Source organism: Muntiacus reevesi, chromosome 12, assembly GCF_963930625.1.
Source record: "Muntiacus reevesi chromosome 12, mMunRee1.1, whole genome shotgun sequence".
NCBI classification, from domain to species: Eukaryota; Metazoa; Chordata; class Mammalia; order Artiodactyla; family Cervidae; genus Muntiacus; species Muntiacus reevesi.
The window spans coordinates 75,045,791-75,066,593 of record NC_089260.1 but is presented as its reverse complement, the minus strand read 5'-3'; the positions used below and the strand labels follow the sequence as shown (position 1 = coordinate 75,066,593).

At 51.3% G+C, this 20,803-nt stretch overlaps 1 protein-coding gene across 3 annotated transcripts in view; it reads right to left on the bottom strand.

Moving 5' to 3' along the window:
• The window catches only part of DENND3 (DENN domain containing 3), a 52,058-nt gene extending 37,248 nt beyond the window's left edge, over positions 1–14,810 (bottom strand). For 2 of the 3 annotated variants that reach the window (XM_065903060.1, XM_065903061.1), the window contains exons 1-5: positions 14,574–14,810; positions 6,442–6,721; positions 5,790–5,905; positions 3,833–3,975; positions 3,524–3,635 (exon numbers count right to left, since the gene is read on the bottom strand). In XM_065903060.1, coding sequence (XP_065759132.1) covers positions 3,524–3,635; positions 3,833–3,975; positions 5,790–5,905; positions 6,442–6,721; positions 14,574–14,675 — 753 coding nt within the window. In that variant the 5' untranslated portion in view covers positions 14,676–14,810. The remainder of the gene's footprint in view (positions 1–3,523; positions 3,636–3,832; positions 3,976–5,789; positions 5,906–6,441; positions 6,722–14,573) is intronic. The other variant, XM_065903062.1, reaches the window with a different exon arrangement.
• Positions 14,811–20,803: the final 5,993 nt, after the last annotated feature.

The window sequence follows — 20,803 nt, the reverse complement described above, 5'->3', positions numbered from 1 at the left end:
CAAATCCCACATTCACAAGATGCTTATTACGTGTTAAAGGCTGAAGCAGAAGGCAGACATGAAGGAGGAAGACGGGGTCCCTCTGAAGAGGTGGAGAGCTGGGAACAGCAGGGTTAAGCCTGCCCTGGTCTCAGGCACACAGACGCACTCAGCAAGGCAGATGGGGTGTCTGACACTGGTTTGCAGTGGGTTCTGGGAAATGCTGCTTAATCAGCTCCTGCATCAGATGAAACTGACCTCTTAGGTTTCTTCAGAACAGTCAACAGCCACAATTCTACAACACGCATTACGACAGACATGACCACCATACCAACTGGGGCCCCACAGCCAATTAGACTTGTTAGTGGAGGAGCTCAGGGACAGGTCTGATCCAAATGTAGCCCATGACAAACCACGAGCCCCGGCAGGCAGGCCCTGACTCAGCACTGCTGGTGATGCTGGAACATCGTCTCGTTCATTGACTGAACAGTGCTCTGCGGGGGGCAGCGGCTAAGTGCTGGAAATGCAGCTCTGAGCGCAGCCTCTGCTGCTGTGGCCCAGAGTCCGAGGGAGGAACTTTCCTCCAGGCACACTCAAGCCCACGCTGCCGCTGCGCTGAGCTCCACAGGATAGCGAGAGGCCGTGCTGGACAGTGTGAGAGGGGCTGCTCCGGAGACCCAGCACCTGAGCCAGGCCTCAGAGAGTGGCAGGATCTGGAGGAGGGCCAGCACGTGCAAAGGTCCTGTGCAAGGGACGACAGTGGCCCAGTGCGGCTGGACGATAGTGAGCCAGGACTGACTGGGGTGGACGGAGCTGGATGGTGACACGGAGGAGGCAGGTCTGGGTGGAGGGACCAGGGAGAAACCAGTGAGGGGTCTTAAGTCCAAAAGGAAAGTATAGAGTTTAAGGATCTCTCTACCCACTGTGCAAAGGATAGACTGAATACAAGGTCAAGACTGGAAGTGGAGGGCTTCGCCGGTGGTTCAGTGGCTAAGAATCCACTGTCAATGGGACATGGGTTCAGTCCCTGGTCTAAGAAGATTCCATATGCCACGGGGCAACTAAAACCCATGCATCACAACTATCAAGCCTGTGCTCCAGAGCCCAGAAGCCACAACTACTGAGCCTGAGCGCCATGAGCCCACGCTCCACAACGAGAGAAGGCCGAGCACTGCGACTCTGCTGACCGCAACTAAAGCCCACTTGCAGCAACGGAGACCCAGCACAACCAAAAACAGACACATACATAAATAAAAACTTAAAAAACGAATGGAAGTGGACAGACCAGTGGTTGCCTAAGTCATGCAGGTGGGAGAAGCTGGTGACCCAGAGCCGTGGTGGCAGTGGAAGCAGGGGAACTGGAAAGAGCTGCTGGAGGTGGACCCAGGTGTGACTGAGAGGGTGCATATGGGGCAAAGAGCCATCAAGAAGATGCCCGCTAGCCCGCCCCCAAAAATTTCCTCAGTAAGCTTTCCCACTCCAGGTGGTAGAAATGTAGGAACAAAGTATTAGTTACTCCAAGAGTCTAAGATACAGAAAACTGGTGTTAAGTACTATTTACACATAACCTACACTCAGAGGCAGACTGCTACAAATTATAGGTAACCCTAACACTGTTCTGAGGAGAAGGCAATGGCACCCCACTCTAATACTCTTGCCTGGAAAATCCCATGGACGGAGGAGCCTGGGAGGCTGCAGTCCATGGGGTCGCTACGAGTCGGACGTGACTGAGCGACTTCACTTTCACTTTCCACTTTCACACACTGGAGAAGGAAATGGCAACCCACTCCAGTGTTCTTGCCTGGAGAATCCCAGGGACGGGGGAGCCTGGTGGGCAGCCGGGTATGGGGTCGCACAGGGTCGGACACGACTGAAATGACTTAGCAGTAGCAGTAGCAGCACTGTTCTGAACTCAGGGAGCTTGGTTCACTGCTGTAGCAGGCCCTCAGTGAGCAGGGGTTGAGTTTCTGGCCTAAGAACATAAACTGTGATGATTTCACTGCATGGAAGTACCAGGTATCCACATAGTAAAGATGACTGCCTGACACAGAAATCCAACAAACGTTCCCCACAAAGGGTTCTGAGACTGGAACCCAGAGAGACAAACGTCTTGCCCAACCTTGAGCCAGGGATGTACTTGGTGGGATGTCCCTCCCGAGCAGACTGCTAGGTGTACATACTTTAATAATAAATAATAAACACAAATATCCTAATAACTTCTCAACTGTTCATAATAATCAAAAACATAGAAAAAACAAGATGTATACGTAAAATCTTCCAGAAAGAAGTACCAGAGTGAAATTAACATTTATTATGTACTTCAAGACATTTATTTAATAGATGTTTGTTTTCAAAAAAAGGAAGCATCCCACAGTTAAATTAGTTTGGAAATCACTGACTCAAACAGGTTTCATCACACAGCTTAGCAGTCTGGCATGTTACTCAGCAAAAGGGGAATAAGTCTGTCTTTCTCCAATTTTCTTTAACCTGGAAACCTCCCACCACGAAAGAGCCAATAACATCTCAACCAGTGTTTCACGGAACTAGTTTGGGAACCCTTGTCTAGCAATTAAATAACACAAGGGCGCTATGAATAACAAAAAAAACAAACCATTTGTATTTTACTAACTACACTGGACAAGAAAAAACATCAACAAGTTAAATATAAACCTCATATTCAATATAAAAAAAGGGGGGATATTTGTAATGTAAGTAAATTTGATGTGTTTTCTGAATAGCCAGTAATGAATTAACATGTTAACCACCAAAGGGGCCTATTACTAGCTCAATATCTGTTAATCATGAGCTGCTCAGCAAAACTCAAGCCTAAATATTTGACTTTAGACTGAAATTTTATTTTTAAATTTTTAGAAGACAAATTTTCTAATTTATTTCTAGTTTCCTAACCTTTGGACACAATGCATAAAATGCTTCTGTGAGGAACTTGAGAAGCAAAATTTAAGCAAAGCTAGAACTTAAAATCATTTAAAAGAATTAAGCCGTCTTCACTGATGTGGTACCTATATACAATGGACTACTACTCAGCCATAAAAAAGAAAGAATGTGATCTGCAGCAACATGAACGCAACTAGAAATTATCAGACTAAGTCAGAAAGAGAAAGACAAATACCGTATGGTGTCACTTATATGTGAAACATAAAATATGACACAAACGAAGCTATTCCTGACAGAAATAGACTCAGGGATGTAAGAACAGACTGGCGGATGTGAAAGGGGAGTGAGTGGGGAGGGCTGGACTGGGAGTTGGGGACTATCAGATGCTAACTATCATACACAGAATGCATAAACAGGGTCCAACAGTACAGCATAGAGAACTATATTCAACATCCTATGATAAATCAGAACGGAAAAGAATATAAAGAATGCATATATATGTATAACTGAATCACTTTGCTATATAGCAGAAATTAACACATTGTAAATCAACTGTATGTCAATTAAAAATAAATGAACCATCTTCATCATATTACTTTTACTATTTGCAAAGAAAAAAAAAAAAACAAGATAATTCGGATTTCATTACCAAATGGAGTGGTCCAGGTGGCGGGCTAGGTATTAAACACAGCTTTGCAGCAAAATCTTTTATGTGATTGTCAACTTCGAAATCTTTACAGAACTTCAGATGAGTCAATAAACTGAAATTGAAAGAAAAATCAAATCACAAATTAAATACGAGCATCCAATCATCTTCTGCATTGCTAATCAGATATGAAATCTCTGCTCCAGGAGTTCCAGGACTTCTCACCACCAGGGGAGTACTCAGGTGTGGAAGCCCAGAAGCCTGGCTGCCCAGGGCGCAGGCAGGCTTTCCGGCGAGCGGGTGCAGACTCACCAGGAGAGACAGTCCTTGAGGGCGTTGTAATAGGGGAACCTGGAGACCACGCACACGGCGAAGGGCACGAAGCAGCCGGCCGCACCCCCGCCCAGCCCCGACGCCTCCCAATGCGTCTTGCCGTTGTAGAAGCAGTACTCGTCCTGGAGAAAAACAACAGCACCGTCACTTCCCGTCAAATCCCGGCAAACCCCGGGCTCCATCTTCAGTGGTGCCGGCCTCTCCAGAGAGGCGCCTGGACGGGGGCTGGACAGCCATCTTGCACATCAGGCCGGTCCCGCCTATGCCACCGCCTCACGACAGAGAGCACCAGCCTCTCCGCCAGCACGGATGGAGCCCGTGGGGAGCTCGCTCTGAGTGAGGTGCTGGGGTTACACAGACAGTAAGACTGGGCCCTGCCTGGGAGAAGCTCGCTGCCTTCAGTGAGAGGGGTGCACAGTTAAGAATACAGTGAGACACGAGAAGGGGGCCCCACTAAGGCAAAAGGCAATATTTAAGAGGGCTGTGAGCCAGGTGGGCATCGGGGGCCGAGGAGGGGGCAGGAGGGGGCCTCGGCCCATGATGGGGGGATGTCCACCAGAAAAGAACATAGCAGCGGGATTCCTGAAGGCATAGCTCTCTGCACAGCTCACACAGGGCACAATATCGGAGGGCCCACCATGTGTGTGATGGAAACATAATTCCAAAAGACACGCCCCCAAGGTCCACAGCAGTACTGTTTATAAGAGCCAAGACATGGAAGCAACCTAAGCATCCCTCCACAGATGAATGGATAAAGGAGACGTGGTGAATATACACAGTGGAGTATTAGTCAGCCATAAAAAAGAATGAAATAATGGCATTTGCAGTAACATGGATGGACCTAGAGATTATCGTACTAAGCGAAGTAAGCCAGAGAAAGACAAATATCATATGACATTGCTTATATGCAGAATCTAAAACAATGAGACAGTGAACTCATTTACAAAACAGAAATAAATTCACAGAAAACAACTTAATGATGACCAAAAGAATAAAGGGGGAGGGATAAAAGGATTTGGGGATTAAAATATATATACTTCTACATATAAAATAAACAGCAAGGACCTACTGTATAGCACAGGGAACTATATTCAATATCTTATAATAACCTACAAAGGAAAGGATCTTAAAAAGTCTATGTATATATATGCATAACTGAGTCACTTTGCCACACACTGAAACTAATACAATATTGTAAATCAACTACATTTCAATTTAGACTATGTAAAAAATATAAGGAATACCCATCTGGGCCCTAGGGGACTATTCCTCGGAGTTGGAAGTAGGCAGCCGATTACCCTGTACCTTCCGGTCCATCATGGTCCCTACAAACTTCCCCAGGCCAGCTGGGTCACACACAGAATCCCTGCCCAGAAAACACTCCCTAAATGCTTGATGGCTGAGTCATCTTCTCCAAACCTAAGCCCAGGGACCGGACGCACATGAAAACAATCCCCGTTCCCTCCACTGAGGAATGCATATGCAGGACATGGTTTATACACACCGTGGGGTATCACGCAGCCGTGAAAAGCAGTGAAGCCCTGACACGTGCTCCAACACCCACGAGCTCTGCAGACATCACACCAAGTGGGGAAAAGCCAGCTACAGGAGGACACGTGTCATATGATTCCACCGACACGAAACGTCCGGCACAGGCAAAGCTACAGAGGCGGACAGCAGACGAGCGGGGGCCCAGGGCTGGGGGCGGCGGGGACTGGTGAGTACTCCTAACGAGACCCCACTGCCTTCTGGGGTGATAAACACGTCCTGGAACTAGACGGCGGGGACGGTGGCTCGGCCCTGTGAACATACTTAATGCCACTGAACTACACATTTTTTAAAGGTTAAAATGGTGATTGCCACATAGTGTATTTCACTGCAAAATAACCCCACAACCTAGACCCAGTTCCAGAAGGAAGCTGTTCGAACCACGTACGTGCAGGGGTCGGTAGTACTGCGCCACCACACCATAGGTTCTGTTGCCGCAGACGTCGGTCAGCACCAGAAAGTGGACGCAGTCCTCTCTGGGCTCAGAGGCCACACACAATCCCCCTGCAGGAAGAGAAAAGAAAGAAGGAGTCTCAGTCCAGTCACATGGGGTCCGCCCTGAGGCCTGGGCTAACCATAAGCGACAGGACACGTCCCCCCACCCCGTGGTCACTTGTGGCTCTTTGACGGCCAGTCAGGCTAACTCCTCGGGCCGTGCAGCACCTCCCTCGGTCGCCCCCCGCCCTCCCCCCAGTAGCAGTGTCTCTGCCGGCGCTCTGTGCTCTGAAGCCTTCGTGAAGGGTCAGGGGGACAGGCCCCCAGGCAGAACCTTCAGGCTGCACCTGGAGTAGGGGCTGGGTCCCAAGCCCAGTGGGGGAGGGGTGTCCAGCCTTTGCAGGTTTTAATCCCCAACACCAGGAAACCCCATCAATTTCTCAGTGAAGGCTCCAGACAGGCCCTTCTGTTGAGTCCTTTGGCCCAGGTTTTCTACACCAGACACCTGCACCTCTCTCGCAAACCAGGGAGAAAGTGAAGCCAGAACAGAAGCCCGCTCATCAGCAGGAACTGGCCCATGGAGGAAAAGGCCAGCCCGTGCGCACCTGGGAAGCAGAGCTGCGGCAGAGCCAGCAGGTCCACGCCGTTGGGGATGCTCACGTCCTCAGGGTCCGGGCCCCTGGGGCCGCCGGGGACACCCTTCCCCAGCTCCACTCTGGGCCTCTCTCTCTTCTTCCGGAAGGAGCGCTTCCTGTTCTTACCCAGAGTCATGCAGTTCATGCCGGCCAGCTGACTGTCCTCCTTCATGACAAAAGGAGGCACGAAGACTGACAGCACTGCCGGATCCAGAGAAGACGGGCCCTTGACGCCCTTCCTCTGGGCGACCTTAGGCAGGAGGAAATGAGTGTCAGCACCGAGGCCCTACGCTGTCCAGCCCTCGTGGGAGCATCCACGGCCTGTCTTCTGGCCTCTCCAGCCCCCAAACCCCAGGCGAGTTCAGCAGTGTGTGCCTGGCTTTTCCCCCCAGCAGCTGGAGATGACAAGACCTGCTTTTAGGGACTCTCAGGCCCTTGCTCCGTGAGTGACAGACCCTCCCAGAGCCTGGTCATTCAGCCGCTGACACGGACATTAAACTGGCCCCTTGGCTCCAAGGCTCCAGCACCGCGATAGAGACCTGAGTTCAGATCCCAGCGCTGCGGGAACCACAGCAGATTACTTGGCCCCTCTGAGCTTCCCTTTCAAGAGGCGAGTTCAGGGACTAAGAGAGGGGACCCAGTTCAAGTGCTCAACCCCTGTGGGCCCACAGGAAGCTCCTGAGCCCTCGCAGAGGCTGGTGTGGAGGGTGAGCCCCAAGAAGGGCTCTGCTTATCAGATCCGCACAGACACATTTGCTGACACGTGCCCGATGCCTGCTCCTTGGAAGAAAAGCTGTGACAAACCTAGACAGCATATTAGAAACCAGACATCACTTTGCTGACAAAGGTCCATAGAGTCAAAGCTATGCTTTTTCCAGTAGTCATGTATGGATGTGAGAGTTGGACCATAAAGAAGGCTGAATGCCAGAGAACTGAGGCTTTCAAACTGTGGTGCTGGAGAAGACTCTTGAGAGTCCCTTGGACTGCAAGGAGATCCAACCAGTCCATCCTAAAGGAAATAAACTCTGAATGTTCATTGCAAGGACTGATGCTGAAGCTCCAATCCTTTGGCCACCTGATGTGAAGAGCCGACTCATTTGAAAAGACCTCGATGCTAGGAAACATTGAGGGCAGGAGGAGAAGGGGACGACAGAGGATGAGATGGTTGGATGGCATCACTGACTCAATAGACATGAGTCTGAGCAAACTCCAGCAGTTAGTGAAGGACAGGGAAGCCTGGCGTGCTGCAGTCCATGGGGTCACAAAGAGTCGGACACGACGTAGCAGCTGAACAGCAAGACTGCCATGCCAGCCGGGCCACCACGCACGCTGCCTGTGTCGCCTCTGACGTGGAAGGACACAAAGAGGGGTGAGGGAGGCCCCGCTGCACACAGAGGAGCAGCCTCCTCCCTCCATCCACATGACCATCCCAGGAGCCACAAAAGGGGCTCTTTTAGCCTCAATTCTTTTTCAGTTCTAACTTGGTCCAAAATTTTAAGCTTTTATCTTTTCACTCTTCCCCCAAATAACATAAGGCGTCTTCTAACTCTTTCCTATCAAACTAAATACCTGAGGGAGTTCTTTCTGGTGAGTTAGGACTAAATAAACATTGGCGCCAGGTTGATGTCAGATCTTCCAAGGAAGATGTATGAACCTCAGTCTGTGAGTGAGAAGGAAGAGGTGCCAAGCCAGCTAAAGATAGACAAGTTTAAAGCAGGATCCTCTGGGTATAAAAGGTAGGGAAGGAAAGAGGTGGCCTGGGCCCCATGGTGGGGATGGGTATCCGAGGGCCTTTGAGGGAGCCTAGAAATGGCATGAGGAAGAACACCACTTCCCCAGAAAAATGTGACCGTGATTGGCAGAGAAGGGACAGCCAGCAACAACATTTCAATAAGAACCAGAGGTATAACAGGGGACACCTAGCCTTCAAAGGACTTCTATAGTGACAGCACTTTCAGTCAGTAATACACTCGAAGCTCAACATGCTCATCTTCATGAGATGTAATCTGAATTCAGATAACAGTTTCCTTATTCTTAGGGGGAAAAGTTAATGCCAAGGACCAGCAGGTCCTTGGTCACTAGGAACCAAGATCAAACATGGGAAATCCCTATTGTATAATTTAAAATCTTCGTGTATGAAAAGAAACCTTGTCTTCACACGTAAGAAATCTTCTCTAAAACTTTCCTATCAAACTCCAGCAGTCTGGACCAATTCACTATGAAAACATGCTGGTCTATTTCCTCCTCATGTGAGATGTTACATCCAGAGAGATTGGGTAGCACCTCACCTCACGGTGAAAGAGCTCCTGGAACAGATCACAGTCCACAGTCAGAGGAGCAAACAAGCCCTCTCCACACAGCATGAGGCAGCTTTTGTTGTTGTTCAGTCGCTAGAAAAGTGAAAGTGAAAGTAGCTCAGTCGTGTCTGACTCTTTGCGACCCCATGGACTATACAGTCCATGGAATTTTCCAGACCAGAATACTGGAGTGGGCAGCCGTTCCCTTCTCCAGGGGACCTTCCCAACCCAGGGATCGAACCTGCGGCTCCTGCACATTGGCAGGTGGATACTTTACCACTGAGTCCCCTGGGAAGCCCGTATCAAACAGCTGATAAGCTCTTTTCCTGAAACTTCCTGAGGCTACCTCCCTTCTGCAAATCACTTACCTGGCTGCCCCGTGGCGGCCCCCTGCAGACCCCTTCTCCCCGCTGTGACCCTCGGGGCCGATCCTTGGCCCCAGTCCCTCCTTGCACACCAGCCTGCAGGGCCATATCTGCACCCCCGTGGTTCCATCTACATGCATGGGGACAGCTCCCAGGGTCCAACTCCCAGAGCTGGGGCCTCTGACCCATCCCAGCAGAACCTGACTGCCTCCGAATACATTCAGTGGGTCCCTTAAACCTAGTTTCAAAAGTTTAGCTCAGGCTCATGTCCAAAACCCTGATCATCCACCTCTGTGGTCCTCTGAGATAGGATGACACCGCTTGGGTCTTCAGAGCTGGGCCGGCACTGTGGCCCCTCCCTCCGGTCAGGAGGGCACAGAAAGGTCTCTACAAACTGCCCAGCTGCTGCTCCATCTGTACCACGCACGTTCGCAAACCCGGGGCTCAGAACAGGCCCTTACAGGTTCACCAGGAGCTAATCTTCACGGTTATGGCCATGAGAATGACCCCTCCCACCCACCTGGCCCTACTTCCACTCTCCCAAAGGGGGTCCCCTGTCTAAAGAGCTCACATTACTCATCACTCCCCTGCCCAACAGCAGTGGCTCCAGCTGCCTGGCGCCAGCCTCTTACCCCAGTGACCCAGCCCCGAAGACCAATCTCTGTCCCTTGTGCATGTGTGCGGAGTCGCTTCTGTCGTGCAGCCCCAAGGACCATAGCCCACCAGGCTTCTCCGTCCACGGGATTCTCCAGGCAAGAACACTGGAGTGGGTTGCCATGCCCTTCTCCAGGGGATCATCCCAATCCAGGGATCGAACCTGCATCTCTCAAGTCTTGTGCATTGGCAAGCGGGTTCTTTACCACTGGCACAGCCTGGGAAGCCAGACCTAAAAAAACGCCTTTGTTTCTACTCATTATCATCCTCACTGCGTACTCCCATGCAGGGATCCCACAGTGCATGTGTCCCGGGTCAGATCGGCCCCTGCACTGCTTGTGCACCTGGGCAGCAGCCGGCCCGCTTCCAGAGCCAGGGCGCCCAAGCTGCTCATGCCTGAAGTCCTCAGTCCCCTCGATACACGCACCCCCGTCACAGTGCTCTGCTTCTTCCTGCTCTTTGCTCTGCGGGACAGTGCCCGGCTCATGCCTCAGCCCCTCCTCACCAGAGACCCCTCCTCTCTCGCACTCACTGGAGGGGGCCTTTCCTCACCCTGCAGCCAGGGCCACACGCCCCGTCCGGCCATCACGCCTGGCTCGTCACCTCCGGGAATGTCACCATCCAGAGTCCACTTCCCCTCTCACAGCACTCCTAGAGGGTCGCTGCCGACACAGTGGTCCTGGATCACCCTCAGAAAGGTGGGGTGGGGAGCGGGGCTGTGCTGCCCTCCTCTTCCTGGCCCTGTGGGGGTGCTGTTCATCCAGTCCCACCCTGGCGCCCGTGATCTCTGGAGGCGTGCTCAGTCCGCATGGAAAGTTGGTCAATACGCTAATGCCCGTGAACGCTACAACTCCCACTAGTTACCTTCAGGCAGTGCAAGTGACGTGGCCACAGTACCGCCAACCCGGTATTTAGCAGTTCATCACACAGCTGTCTGTTTTTCCCCAAAAATGGAAATCCCTGTTGTCTTTTCTGATTAGATAAGCAATATAGTCTCATTTTTTAAAAAATAACAACAATAATATAGAAATAATAAGAGGAAGGGAATGCCTCCCCCATAATCCCATGACTCTAAAGCAATGCTCTACACAGCATGGGACACCGGCTGATCATTTCCTAAATGTATAAATGATTTTTTCATAAACACAATCACCATATTTAAATGATTTCATGAGCCTTTCCCCATGTAACCAAACAGTGTGCTGACTCCCCTGGTGACACTTTGTGCTAAGTCACTCCAGTCCTGTCTGACTCTGTGTGACCCCATGGACTGTAGCCTACCAGGCTCCTCTGTGCATGGGCGTCTCCAGGCAAGAGCACTGGAGTGGGTGGCCAAGCCCTCCTCCAGGGAATCTGCCCGACCTGGGGATCAAACCCACATCTGTTACGTCTCCTGCACTGGCAGGTGAGTTCTTTACCACTAGCGCCACCCGAAGCCCATGGGGACCCTTCAGGGTTTCCCACTGTGCACAGTTCAGCACTACTTTTGCCCAATCCCCTTCTGACAGACAGCTGGGTTGTTCTCAAGTCTTCATCACGCTAAACAACAGGCAGTTACTTGTACATGCTTGAGCATCTCTGACTCTGTAATCAGACTAAACTCCTGAAAGTGCAACCCTTGACCCCAAAGGGTTCATATTACTCTCTGATACAGACTGCAACCGCCCCTCACCCGCCCCACCCCCAGGAGGAAGACGAGGTCCTTTTTCACAAACTCCACCCAGGGTAGTTTCCTGCTCTCGCCTCTCAGACAAGAACTTACTAAAAAGTAAAAACCACAACACTCTAAATTCGTTAGATGATATAATGGCATTGATCTTCACTACGGGACTGGCTGTCATTTGTGAAATAAAACAGAAATAGATTTTCTTTTTTAATGCTCTAGGAAACTCCAAGACAGTCACCAGTACCCACATCTGACTACTTAAATTAATTAAAATTAAATGCAATATAAAATTTAGTTCCTCAGGGGCACTAGCCACACTTCAAGGAGCCAGCAGCCCCTGTGACCAGCTGCTACCACACAGTGGTGTGAAGGTGAACAATACTGGCTGTCATCATCTGGGAAGTTCTGTAGGAAAGTGCTGCTCTAGAAACTGAAAGCCAGGAGGCTTTCCACTAAAAAAAATAAATAAATAAAAATGTGCTTCCATACACAAGATTTATGCCAGTAACCTACACTATGAAAGGGGCCCTGAGCACTTTTCCATCATCCTGTGACAGATTTATGATGGATGCCCTCGCATCTCTGTGTCTAGTCTCCATAGCAACCAAGGAGTGGAGGGAAATGTAACTGATCACAATAACTCACTAGGGATTGAACTGTATGCTTGAAGTCTTTGTCACTAACCTCAATAAAACAAACACCACCCCATCTAAGGAATAAATAAAACAGAAGGTTAGGACACTACCCTATCCTAACATCAAGCTGGATATGTCTCATATCTCTGGGCTTCTGTTTTCATGTGTCACCAAATAGGGATGACTGAATCAGAGACAAATGATTTTTAAGAAGTAAAAGCTAAACCCCATTTAAAAGACTTGGAAAACAGTGGAAACAGTGGCAGACTTTATTTTTTGGGGGCTCCAAAATCACTGCAGATGGTGACTGCAGCCATGATATTAAAAGACACCTACCCCTTGGAAGGAAAGTTATGACCAACCTAGACAGCATATTAAAAAGCAAAGACATTACTTTGCCAACAAAGGTCCATCTAGTCAAAGCTGTGGTTTTTCCAGTAGTCATGTATGGATGTGAGATTTGGACTATAAAGAAAGCTGAAAAAAAGAAAAAAGAAAGCTGAGCACTGAAGAATTGATGCTTTTGAACTGCGGTGCTGGAGAAGATTTTTGAGAGTCCCTTGGACTGCAAGGAGATCCAACCAGTCCATCCTAAAGGAAATCAGTTATGAATATTCATTGGAAAGACTGATGTTGACGCTGAAACTCCAATACTTTGGCCACCTGATGCGATGAGCTGACTCATTTGAAAAGATCCTGATGCCGGGATAGATTGAAGGTGGGAGGAGAAGGGGACGACAGAGGATGAAATGGTTGTATGGCATCACCGACTCAATGGACATGAGTTGGAGTAAGCTCCGGGAGTTGGTGATGGACAGGGAGGCCTGGCGTGCTGCAGTCCATGGGGTCGCAAAGAGTCGGACAAGACTAAGCAACTGAACTGAACTGAAAACACTTGGACGTTCAAAATAATATAACAGCTGAAAATAGACCTGAATGAATGATATCCTATGTTTGGTTACCTTAACATTAATGTTGGTCTTAGAAGGAGGATGTAACTTCACCCCACAACACTGCTTTTTCTCCTGCTCCTTTAACCACTGTTCCTTCCACCCTCTGCCCAAGCCCTAACAGAAGCAAGGTATAGAAAAGAGGATGAAGGCTCAAATGCAGAATGGCCGACTGCCCACTTGCCTTGGCAAACACTGTAGTCTGTTTAGTTTAGGAAAGTACCACTGTAAATATTCCAGTTGATTCATCCCCTCACATCATGGCAACTAAGAGACAGTGTTGTAATCGCTGGAGACACAAGACAGCCTAACTGCAGAGACCACAACCGAAACCAGGTCATTTCCCGTCAGAAGAAAAAGAGGGGAACGCCACTTGGCACTGAGAGGCAGGGAGATGGCTCGACTCAATCCACAAGGGTCAGAGGACACAAGAGACCAAAGAGGGACCCAGACTGAGAGGGCTGACTAGAGAGGAGGAGGGAAATGCAGAAATCGTGGGAACTGGCCTTATACTAAAGCCAAGGAGTTGAGACCACTAAGCCATTACCACACATGTATCAGGATCACTTTACATTTAGCTCCTCTGGGTAATGTCCATTCAACCCGGCAGCCTTAAATACTCAAATGCCTTTCTCTGCCTTTCCTAAATGTCATCTGGAACCACAGAAAAGGACCTGCCAGGGCAACTGGGCAGCAGGGTCAGGGACTCTGAACACACCGGGCATCGCCACTAACCGGCGATGTCAGAGAAAAATGACAGCGTCACAGGCATCTGGGACAAGGGACAGGGCCGCAGACCCACCCCAGGCAGAGCCAGGGCTCCGGAACTAAGGAAAAGTGAGAACACAGGGAAGAAACAAGAACGTCCCAAGCTGCCGTCCCAGAGAAAGGGATAGGAGCTTACCACTTCGGCTACCAGGGTGCAGAGTGGAGAACAAGGGGAGTCGGCTTGTAAAGTGTTTTACAGCGAAAAACAGCTCCTTTCATCGCTTACCGTCTAAATGCAAAATACATAAAGGCGGCCCTTAAGTCTACCAAAAACATCCTTATGCCCTGCCTAGAACAACCCCAGCACCTAGGAGACACAGAATCTGTGGAATGAGTGAAATCACGTAACAGCGGACAAACATTTGGTCCTGGAGGCCTCGGAAGTGCAGGCGGCCCGGCCGTGTCTCCACCTGGCCCAGGTGGGCGTCCTGGGACGGAGAAGCCTAGCGGCCCAAGCGCATAAGAAACAGGCCGACGGAGGCGCGCGGTCTTCAGCCCGCTCTCCGTGATTTGCCTGCACCGGGTCCCCGCCGGAGCGGTCTTCCGGAAGGAGGGGAGCGGGCGGGAGCCCCGAGGCCGCAGCCGCTCGAGACTCCACCGCGGTAAGGGGGCCGGCCGGCAGTTGCTACCGCACCGGCGGCTGAAGGCGGCCGCCGCGCCGGACCTGGGCGCAGCGCCCCCGCCCCGCGGACGCCTGGGGCTTCATGCGCACGGGCCCGACCCCGCCGCCCCGCCCCGCCTGCGCCGTGACCGCGCCGCGCCCTCACCTGCTCCGGGCTGGGGAGGCTGTCCCGGGGGGCCCCCAGCAGCGCGCATAGCTCCAGCAGCCCCGAGGGCAGCGCCGGGTGATACGGCGCGGCCTCCGCCATGGCTGCCCCGCGGCCGCGGCCGACTGGGCACACCGGGCTCGGGCGCCTCGGGCCACTCGGCCCGAACCTCGGGCCGCAACCCGGCCCGCCGCCCTACCCAGCGCCAGCGCGAGCGGCAGCCGGCTGGTCCTCCGACAGCGCTGACCGCGGGGCGGGGCCAGGTGTGGGGGCGGGGCCTTGAGAGGCGGGGCTGGAGGGCGGGGCCTGCCTGAGAGGGGCGGGGCCTCTCGGCCCCCCGGCCTGGCGCGCGAGTTCATTTCCTAACCGGCTCCGCGGCCTCCGGCGCGTGCGCGACGACTGCGAGCCCAGCGCCCCAATCCGTCAGCCTCTCCTCCCAGCCGGCCGCCTCCGCTCCCGGGAAACCGGGAAGAGGTGGGCGGGGTCGCCAGGTGGGCTCGGAGCAGCCCACCAGCGCCGCGGGTGCGGGAGTCTCCTGCAAGTTCCTGAGCCCAACCCGGGAAGGACTGAGAGGCCAGGGCCACCTCGTGCCGCCGCCGACTCCAGGAAGCCCTCCTGCAAGCAGGGCCGTGGCGTTGGCCTGGCCGGGCGTTGGAGGGCAGGAAAGGCCGGCGAGCCAAGGGCGTCCGGTTAACAACTTGGCCCGGCTAACCTAAGGCTGCCCAAGTCCGCTATGAGATTGAGTAAAATTCAGCAGGAAAGGGGGCAGTGTGGGCGGTGCTAGAATAGAACCCGGGAGCGCGGGACTGAGGAGGGTCGGGGGATGGACAGAGCTCTTCCACGACCAGCTGCAGGCCTGGCTTGTTCCCAGGGGACCGTGAGCCTCCCCAGCCCCAGGCTGGGCCAAGAGGCTGGTTTCGGGGCCGGGTCACTGGCACAGAACTCGGAGGGGACACAGGCCCCAGTCCTATCTCTGCCTCCCAGCACACCTTGTGCAGCATCTGTAAAACCGGGTGGAAAATGGTTGCAAAGGAACTTTTCTAGTTCTAGTAATATATGATTCTTTTTTTTTAAAAAAATCTGAAATGCTTAATAATAATGTCAAACAATAACGACAAAGCAAGGTCAAAATCAAAACAGGGTTGGGGGTGGGGTGGATCCGGACGCCAAAGGATGCCTTCAACCTTTCCAGCCTGGTGAGGCCCCACCAGCTGCAGCCTGACTCACATGGGATTTGTGTTTCACTGTTAAGTCATCTAAGATCGTGAGTCAGGTCTGGCGGCTGCCCGACATCCCTGGCCTTCCCCGGTAAGCCGTGACCGGTAGTGGCAACCACTGACTTGAAAAGAAAGACAGAGTTTGCTCACACTGGTCTGGCTCTCTCCACTATGTCCGGGTTGTTGGCGGCCTTGGCGGAGGGCAGGGTGGAGTCTGTCACCTCAGAGCTCAGGCGGCTCACAGACGCTGCTGGAGGTGTGCACAGCAGAGCCGTGGGCGTGCAGGGACCCGGGCTGGCGTCTGCCCCGAGTGAGCTGTGTGACAGTTGCGTTCCTCACCGCCCCGACCTCAGCTTCCTGTCTGTTCAAACGCTGTCCTGCGTGGCCAGGACTCAGGAGGTAAACACGAGGCAGCGATCTTGGTGGGGACCCAGTGAGGTTCACACAGGCGCCGGTGTCCCTTTTCCTCCCACGAGTGGAAGGGTTTAAGGAGGGGAGCTCCAGAATTGGAAAGTCCTGCCGGTCTGTAGACAGGGCTATGCAATTCCCCCTTTTCTAGGGCCTTCCTTTCCTCATCCTTAGCCCTGGAGAAGGGACCAGGTGACCTTGCAGGGGCTCCTAGCACCTCACTCTTGCTTTTTGATGAGCTCATTCCCTAGGGATTTCCTAGTGCCTGCAGTAAGGTTTGCCCCATTCTCGAGAGTGCTGATGGGCTGGAGACAGAAGTGGTGTAGCCAGCCATCAAAATCACCAGTGCGTGTTAGCGTCACTTAGAGGCTGACATGCAGATGAGGGAGGAAGGGAAGAGCTGAGCCTAGCTGACAAGCCCACCGCCAGGGTGGGTATCACATCAAGTCAGGGTAAGAACTTGAGTTCTTTAACTTGATGAGTTAAAGAACTTGCTGGCACAGTACCTGCCTGGCAACAGTCTTTCACAAATAGTTTCCCCTCCTTCCCCTCCAGTCTGTGTAGTTTGTTTACTATTCAGTCCAGCTCTCAGGATTACTGTGCAGATCAAGTGGGAAAATAGGTATAAAAATGTTTCTGAACCATAAAGTACTGATGCAGAAATAGGGGGCACGCACACCGTTGTGAATTTATTAAATAACACTAAGTTGTTTACCTTGAAATGGTTAATTTTCTGGAATGGAATTTGGCTTCCATAAGTTATTTTTTTAATAGCATTTATAAGGACTGCAGTCTATCAACACTTCTTTGGGCATTTTAGCAAGGGTTAGGTGTTAACTACAATTCTTTTGAAAAAATATAAGGAATGATGGGGGAGCTTCATAGCATTGGATGTAGCAGTGATTTGCATCTGACATCAAAAACACAGGCAATGAAAGAAAACTAGATGATTTCATCAAAACTAAACAGTTTTGGTGCAGCAGAGGGCAATGTGGAAAAAGCAAAAAGGCAATCCACAGAATAAGAGAAGATGTTTGCAAATCATATCTGATAAGGGATTAATAGTCCATAGCTCAACAGCAAAACAACCCAATTTTTAAAAATTTATAAAGCATTGAATAGATGTTTCACCAAAGAAGATATGCAAAAAGTATAGGAAAATGTGTTCACTAAGCACTAGAGAAATGCAAATCAAACCCCACCTCACACACACTAGGATAGCTACTATAAAAATATAAAATATATTTTATATATATTTTACTGTCGGCCAGGATGTGGATAAACTGGAACCCTTGTACATTGTTGGTAGGAATGTAAAATAGTACAGTCACTGTGGAAAATGGTATGGCTGTTTCTCAAAAAATTAAACATAGAACTGCCATTTGATCCAGCAGTTCAACTCCTGGATAGCTGTGCAAAATAACTGAAAGCAGGGACTCAAGTATTTGTGCTCCCATGTCTTTAGCAGCATTTTTAGAATAGCCAAAAGGTGGAAATAACCCAAATGTCCATCAATGGATGGATGGATAAACAGATATTCTTTTACTTTCAATAAAAAAGCTGTGACCTCACTCTATTTCACACATCTCCCCAGCTGGTTTAGTGCCCAGATGCACAGCTTTCTCTACTTTTTCCTTTGCTGCTTCAGAACCATATGTAATAGGATGTAATATCTTCTTATGTAGATATAAATATGCAAATGCAACCAGTTTATGAGGACTTGGTGGTTGATATGAAAGTGAAATGGTCTCCAGTGAAAAAACCTTGTCGTAACAACCACAAACATAGGGGACAAATGTGTGAGATGCTCAGCATTCTCAAAGCAACATCCCTCTGTCCCTTGAAGAAGGGAGAAAATAGGTAATCAGTGATCTGGTCAACAGTAGGAGGGGTCTTGTCACATGACAGCATGTGGGCACTGTAACCGTTCAGGCAGGCCAGCCATCTCTCACCCCTGGATGAAACGTCCACCCTGGGGGCCTGCTCCAGCCCTGCCTCTGACTGTGTCCCTCCTGTGCTCCCCAGATTCATCTGCGTTCCCACAGATTTGCCTGCATTCCCCCAGATGCGTAGTACTTTCAGGCTTCCCTGCAGGCTACCTGACCTGCCCCTGCCCTACCCCACCTCCTCCCACTCGTGTAGGAAGACCACATGAGGAACAGGCAGGCGGCTGGCGGAGGAGCCTCTGGGACAGAAGACTTTGGCAGGCCTGTGGACATCAAATGGGACACCCTGCAGGCCGCTTGTGTGTGTGTGTGTGTGTGTGTGTGTGTGTGTTTGGGTCTGGTCCCTTTCTTCCCTCTCCTGTGGAAGACAGGATAGGAGAATATAAGACAGCCAGAGAGGGCAGTTATGATAGACGGCATGTAGGCTCTGGACAGGGGGTGTCAGGTGATGCCCACATCATGGAGAGATGTGGGGTGATGGGTCACAGCAGACAGCGCAGGCGCTGCTGGTCGTCAGGGTAACCACACTGCAGGAAGAGCCCCCTTGCCCAGTGACCCTGCCCTGCCCAGACAGCGCGCTCCTGCCCCAACCAGCCATACCCCATTATTAAACTTTGCTTCCTCTTTAAAAACTAATGAATAAGAGGAAGCCATGTGTTGGGAATGCAGACCGCCCAGGCCCACGTGGAGACTGCCCAGTCTGCCCTCAGCCTCTCACGGAATTTTGCAGAGTGCAAACAGTCTCTTCATGTTGGCTGCAGGAAAGGATTTCATGGAACGTTTCAACAAACCCTTCTGCCAGGCCCTTCCCTGAGCTGTGGAGGACTGGGCATTGGCCAAACCCAGGCAGCTGTCGCCCTACAGGCACCCTAAGCGACCTAAGCCAGGCTTCAAAATCACTGGGCTGATGCTACATTTTGTCAGTTGCTAAATGGAAGTAATAGACTTCCCTCCTACAAATAAAAACCTTTAGCTCTGCTCAACAAACATTTATGCCAACCACATGCTGACCACTGCCATGCGCAACAACTTTGGCTAGTAGCAAAGCTGAAGATTCCCTCGGACTGCAAGGAGATCAAACCAGTCAATCTTAAAGAAAATCAACCCTAAATATTCATTGGAAGGACTGATAATGAAGCTCCAATACTTTGGCCACCTGAGGCAAAGAGCTGACTCATTGAAAGACTCTGATGCTGGAAAGGATTAAGGGTAGGAGAATAAGGGGGCAACAAAGAATGAGATGGTTGGATGGCATCACCGATTCAAAGGATATGAATCTGAGCAAACTCTGGGAGATAATGGAGGACAGAGGAGCCTGGAGCACTGCAGTTCATGGGGTCACAAAGAGCCAAACAGGACTTAGGGACTGAACAACAACCAAGTGCTGACTCAGAATCTCCCCTGACATGGGTCCTGCCCAGCGTTCACGGCCGCATGACCCCGGCACACTATTCTCACCCTGGCATGTCAGTTGCTGGTGCCCAGCTCTGTGTCTGGCACAAAGTACTAGGTGCCCAAGGAGTATTTGACAAATAAACGAATGAAGTTCCGCTGACCATTGATCAGGGTCCACCTGGTCAGTGGGGTGACGCTTAGCAGTGACTCACTGACCCAATAGTGAATAGAAAGAACAGTCACAGGAAAATATACACTATGATGTCATTTAATGAGCGTGGACAAAACACACACACATGTAAGGAAACCCTGTAGAGCAGGGCGTGCTGACAGCAGACTCAGCGCAGGGACAGGCTGGGTCTGCGCTCCTACAGCGGGTGGCGCTGGGGGTGTCTGCATGAGGATGGATGGACGTGTCCTTTGTAAACACCTCATCAGGAAAAGAAACAGAAAGTTGATGGTTTCATCTATTTCTGGAACTCTGTTGTGTTTAACAAAATACAATTGCAGTAAAGATACTGCCCTAAATTCAATCACCAAGAAACTACCCCAGGTCCCGGGCCCTGAGGAGGTGGCCTGGAGCTAGGGAAAGGCTGAGAGAGGACAGAGGAAGATGAAACGAGTGACTTCTAAAGGACACAGGGAAGCTAGTCCGCTGCCTCCTGGGCTGTCTCAGGGCCCCAGCAGGCTGGTGGCCAGGAGGATGTCCACTCTGAAACTAGACCGCCCCCCAAGAAGGGTCTCCCTTAAAGAAAATTCTAGGCAGGAAAGGAGTAGAAGGAAGACCCGGGAACCTGCAGCCCCGGTGCCAGTAGCCTGCATCGACGCCTGTGGCTGCAGAGCCAAAGCCGCTGTGCAGAGCCGCCCGGGGGCTCAGGGCCTGCACGGCTGGGTGACAGCACTCGTCCTCCTCTGCGCGAAGACAGACAGGAAGCTGCGGTTCGGCTGCCGCTGTGTGCTCGGGCAGAGGAAGGTGACAGATGTGAGAGCTGTCTTAACTCATCCGGACTAGGAATCAAGACAAATAAAAATAGACAGCTGACAGTAAACGGGTGGGAAAAGAGAAGTCAGGTACCAGCCCACTTGGGACCCCAGAGGGAAGCCCAAGGTCACTCAAGTTTGTCTCCCACTGCACCTGCTGCTCCCACTGCCCTGGAACTTACCTTTCATTGGCTCAGATACCTTGTCTTCCAGGAAGCCCTTCCTCTCTGCTTCCTGCACCCAGGCTGGGGCGACGGCCCTCCCCACCCTGTTACTTCTTGAG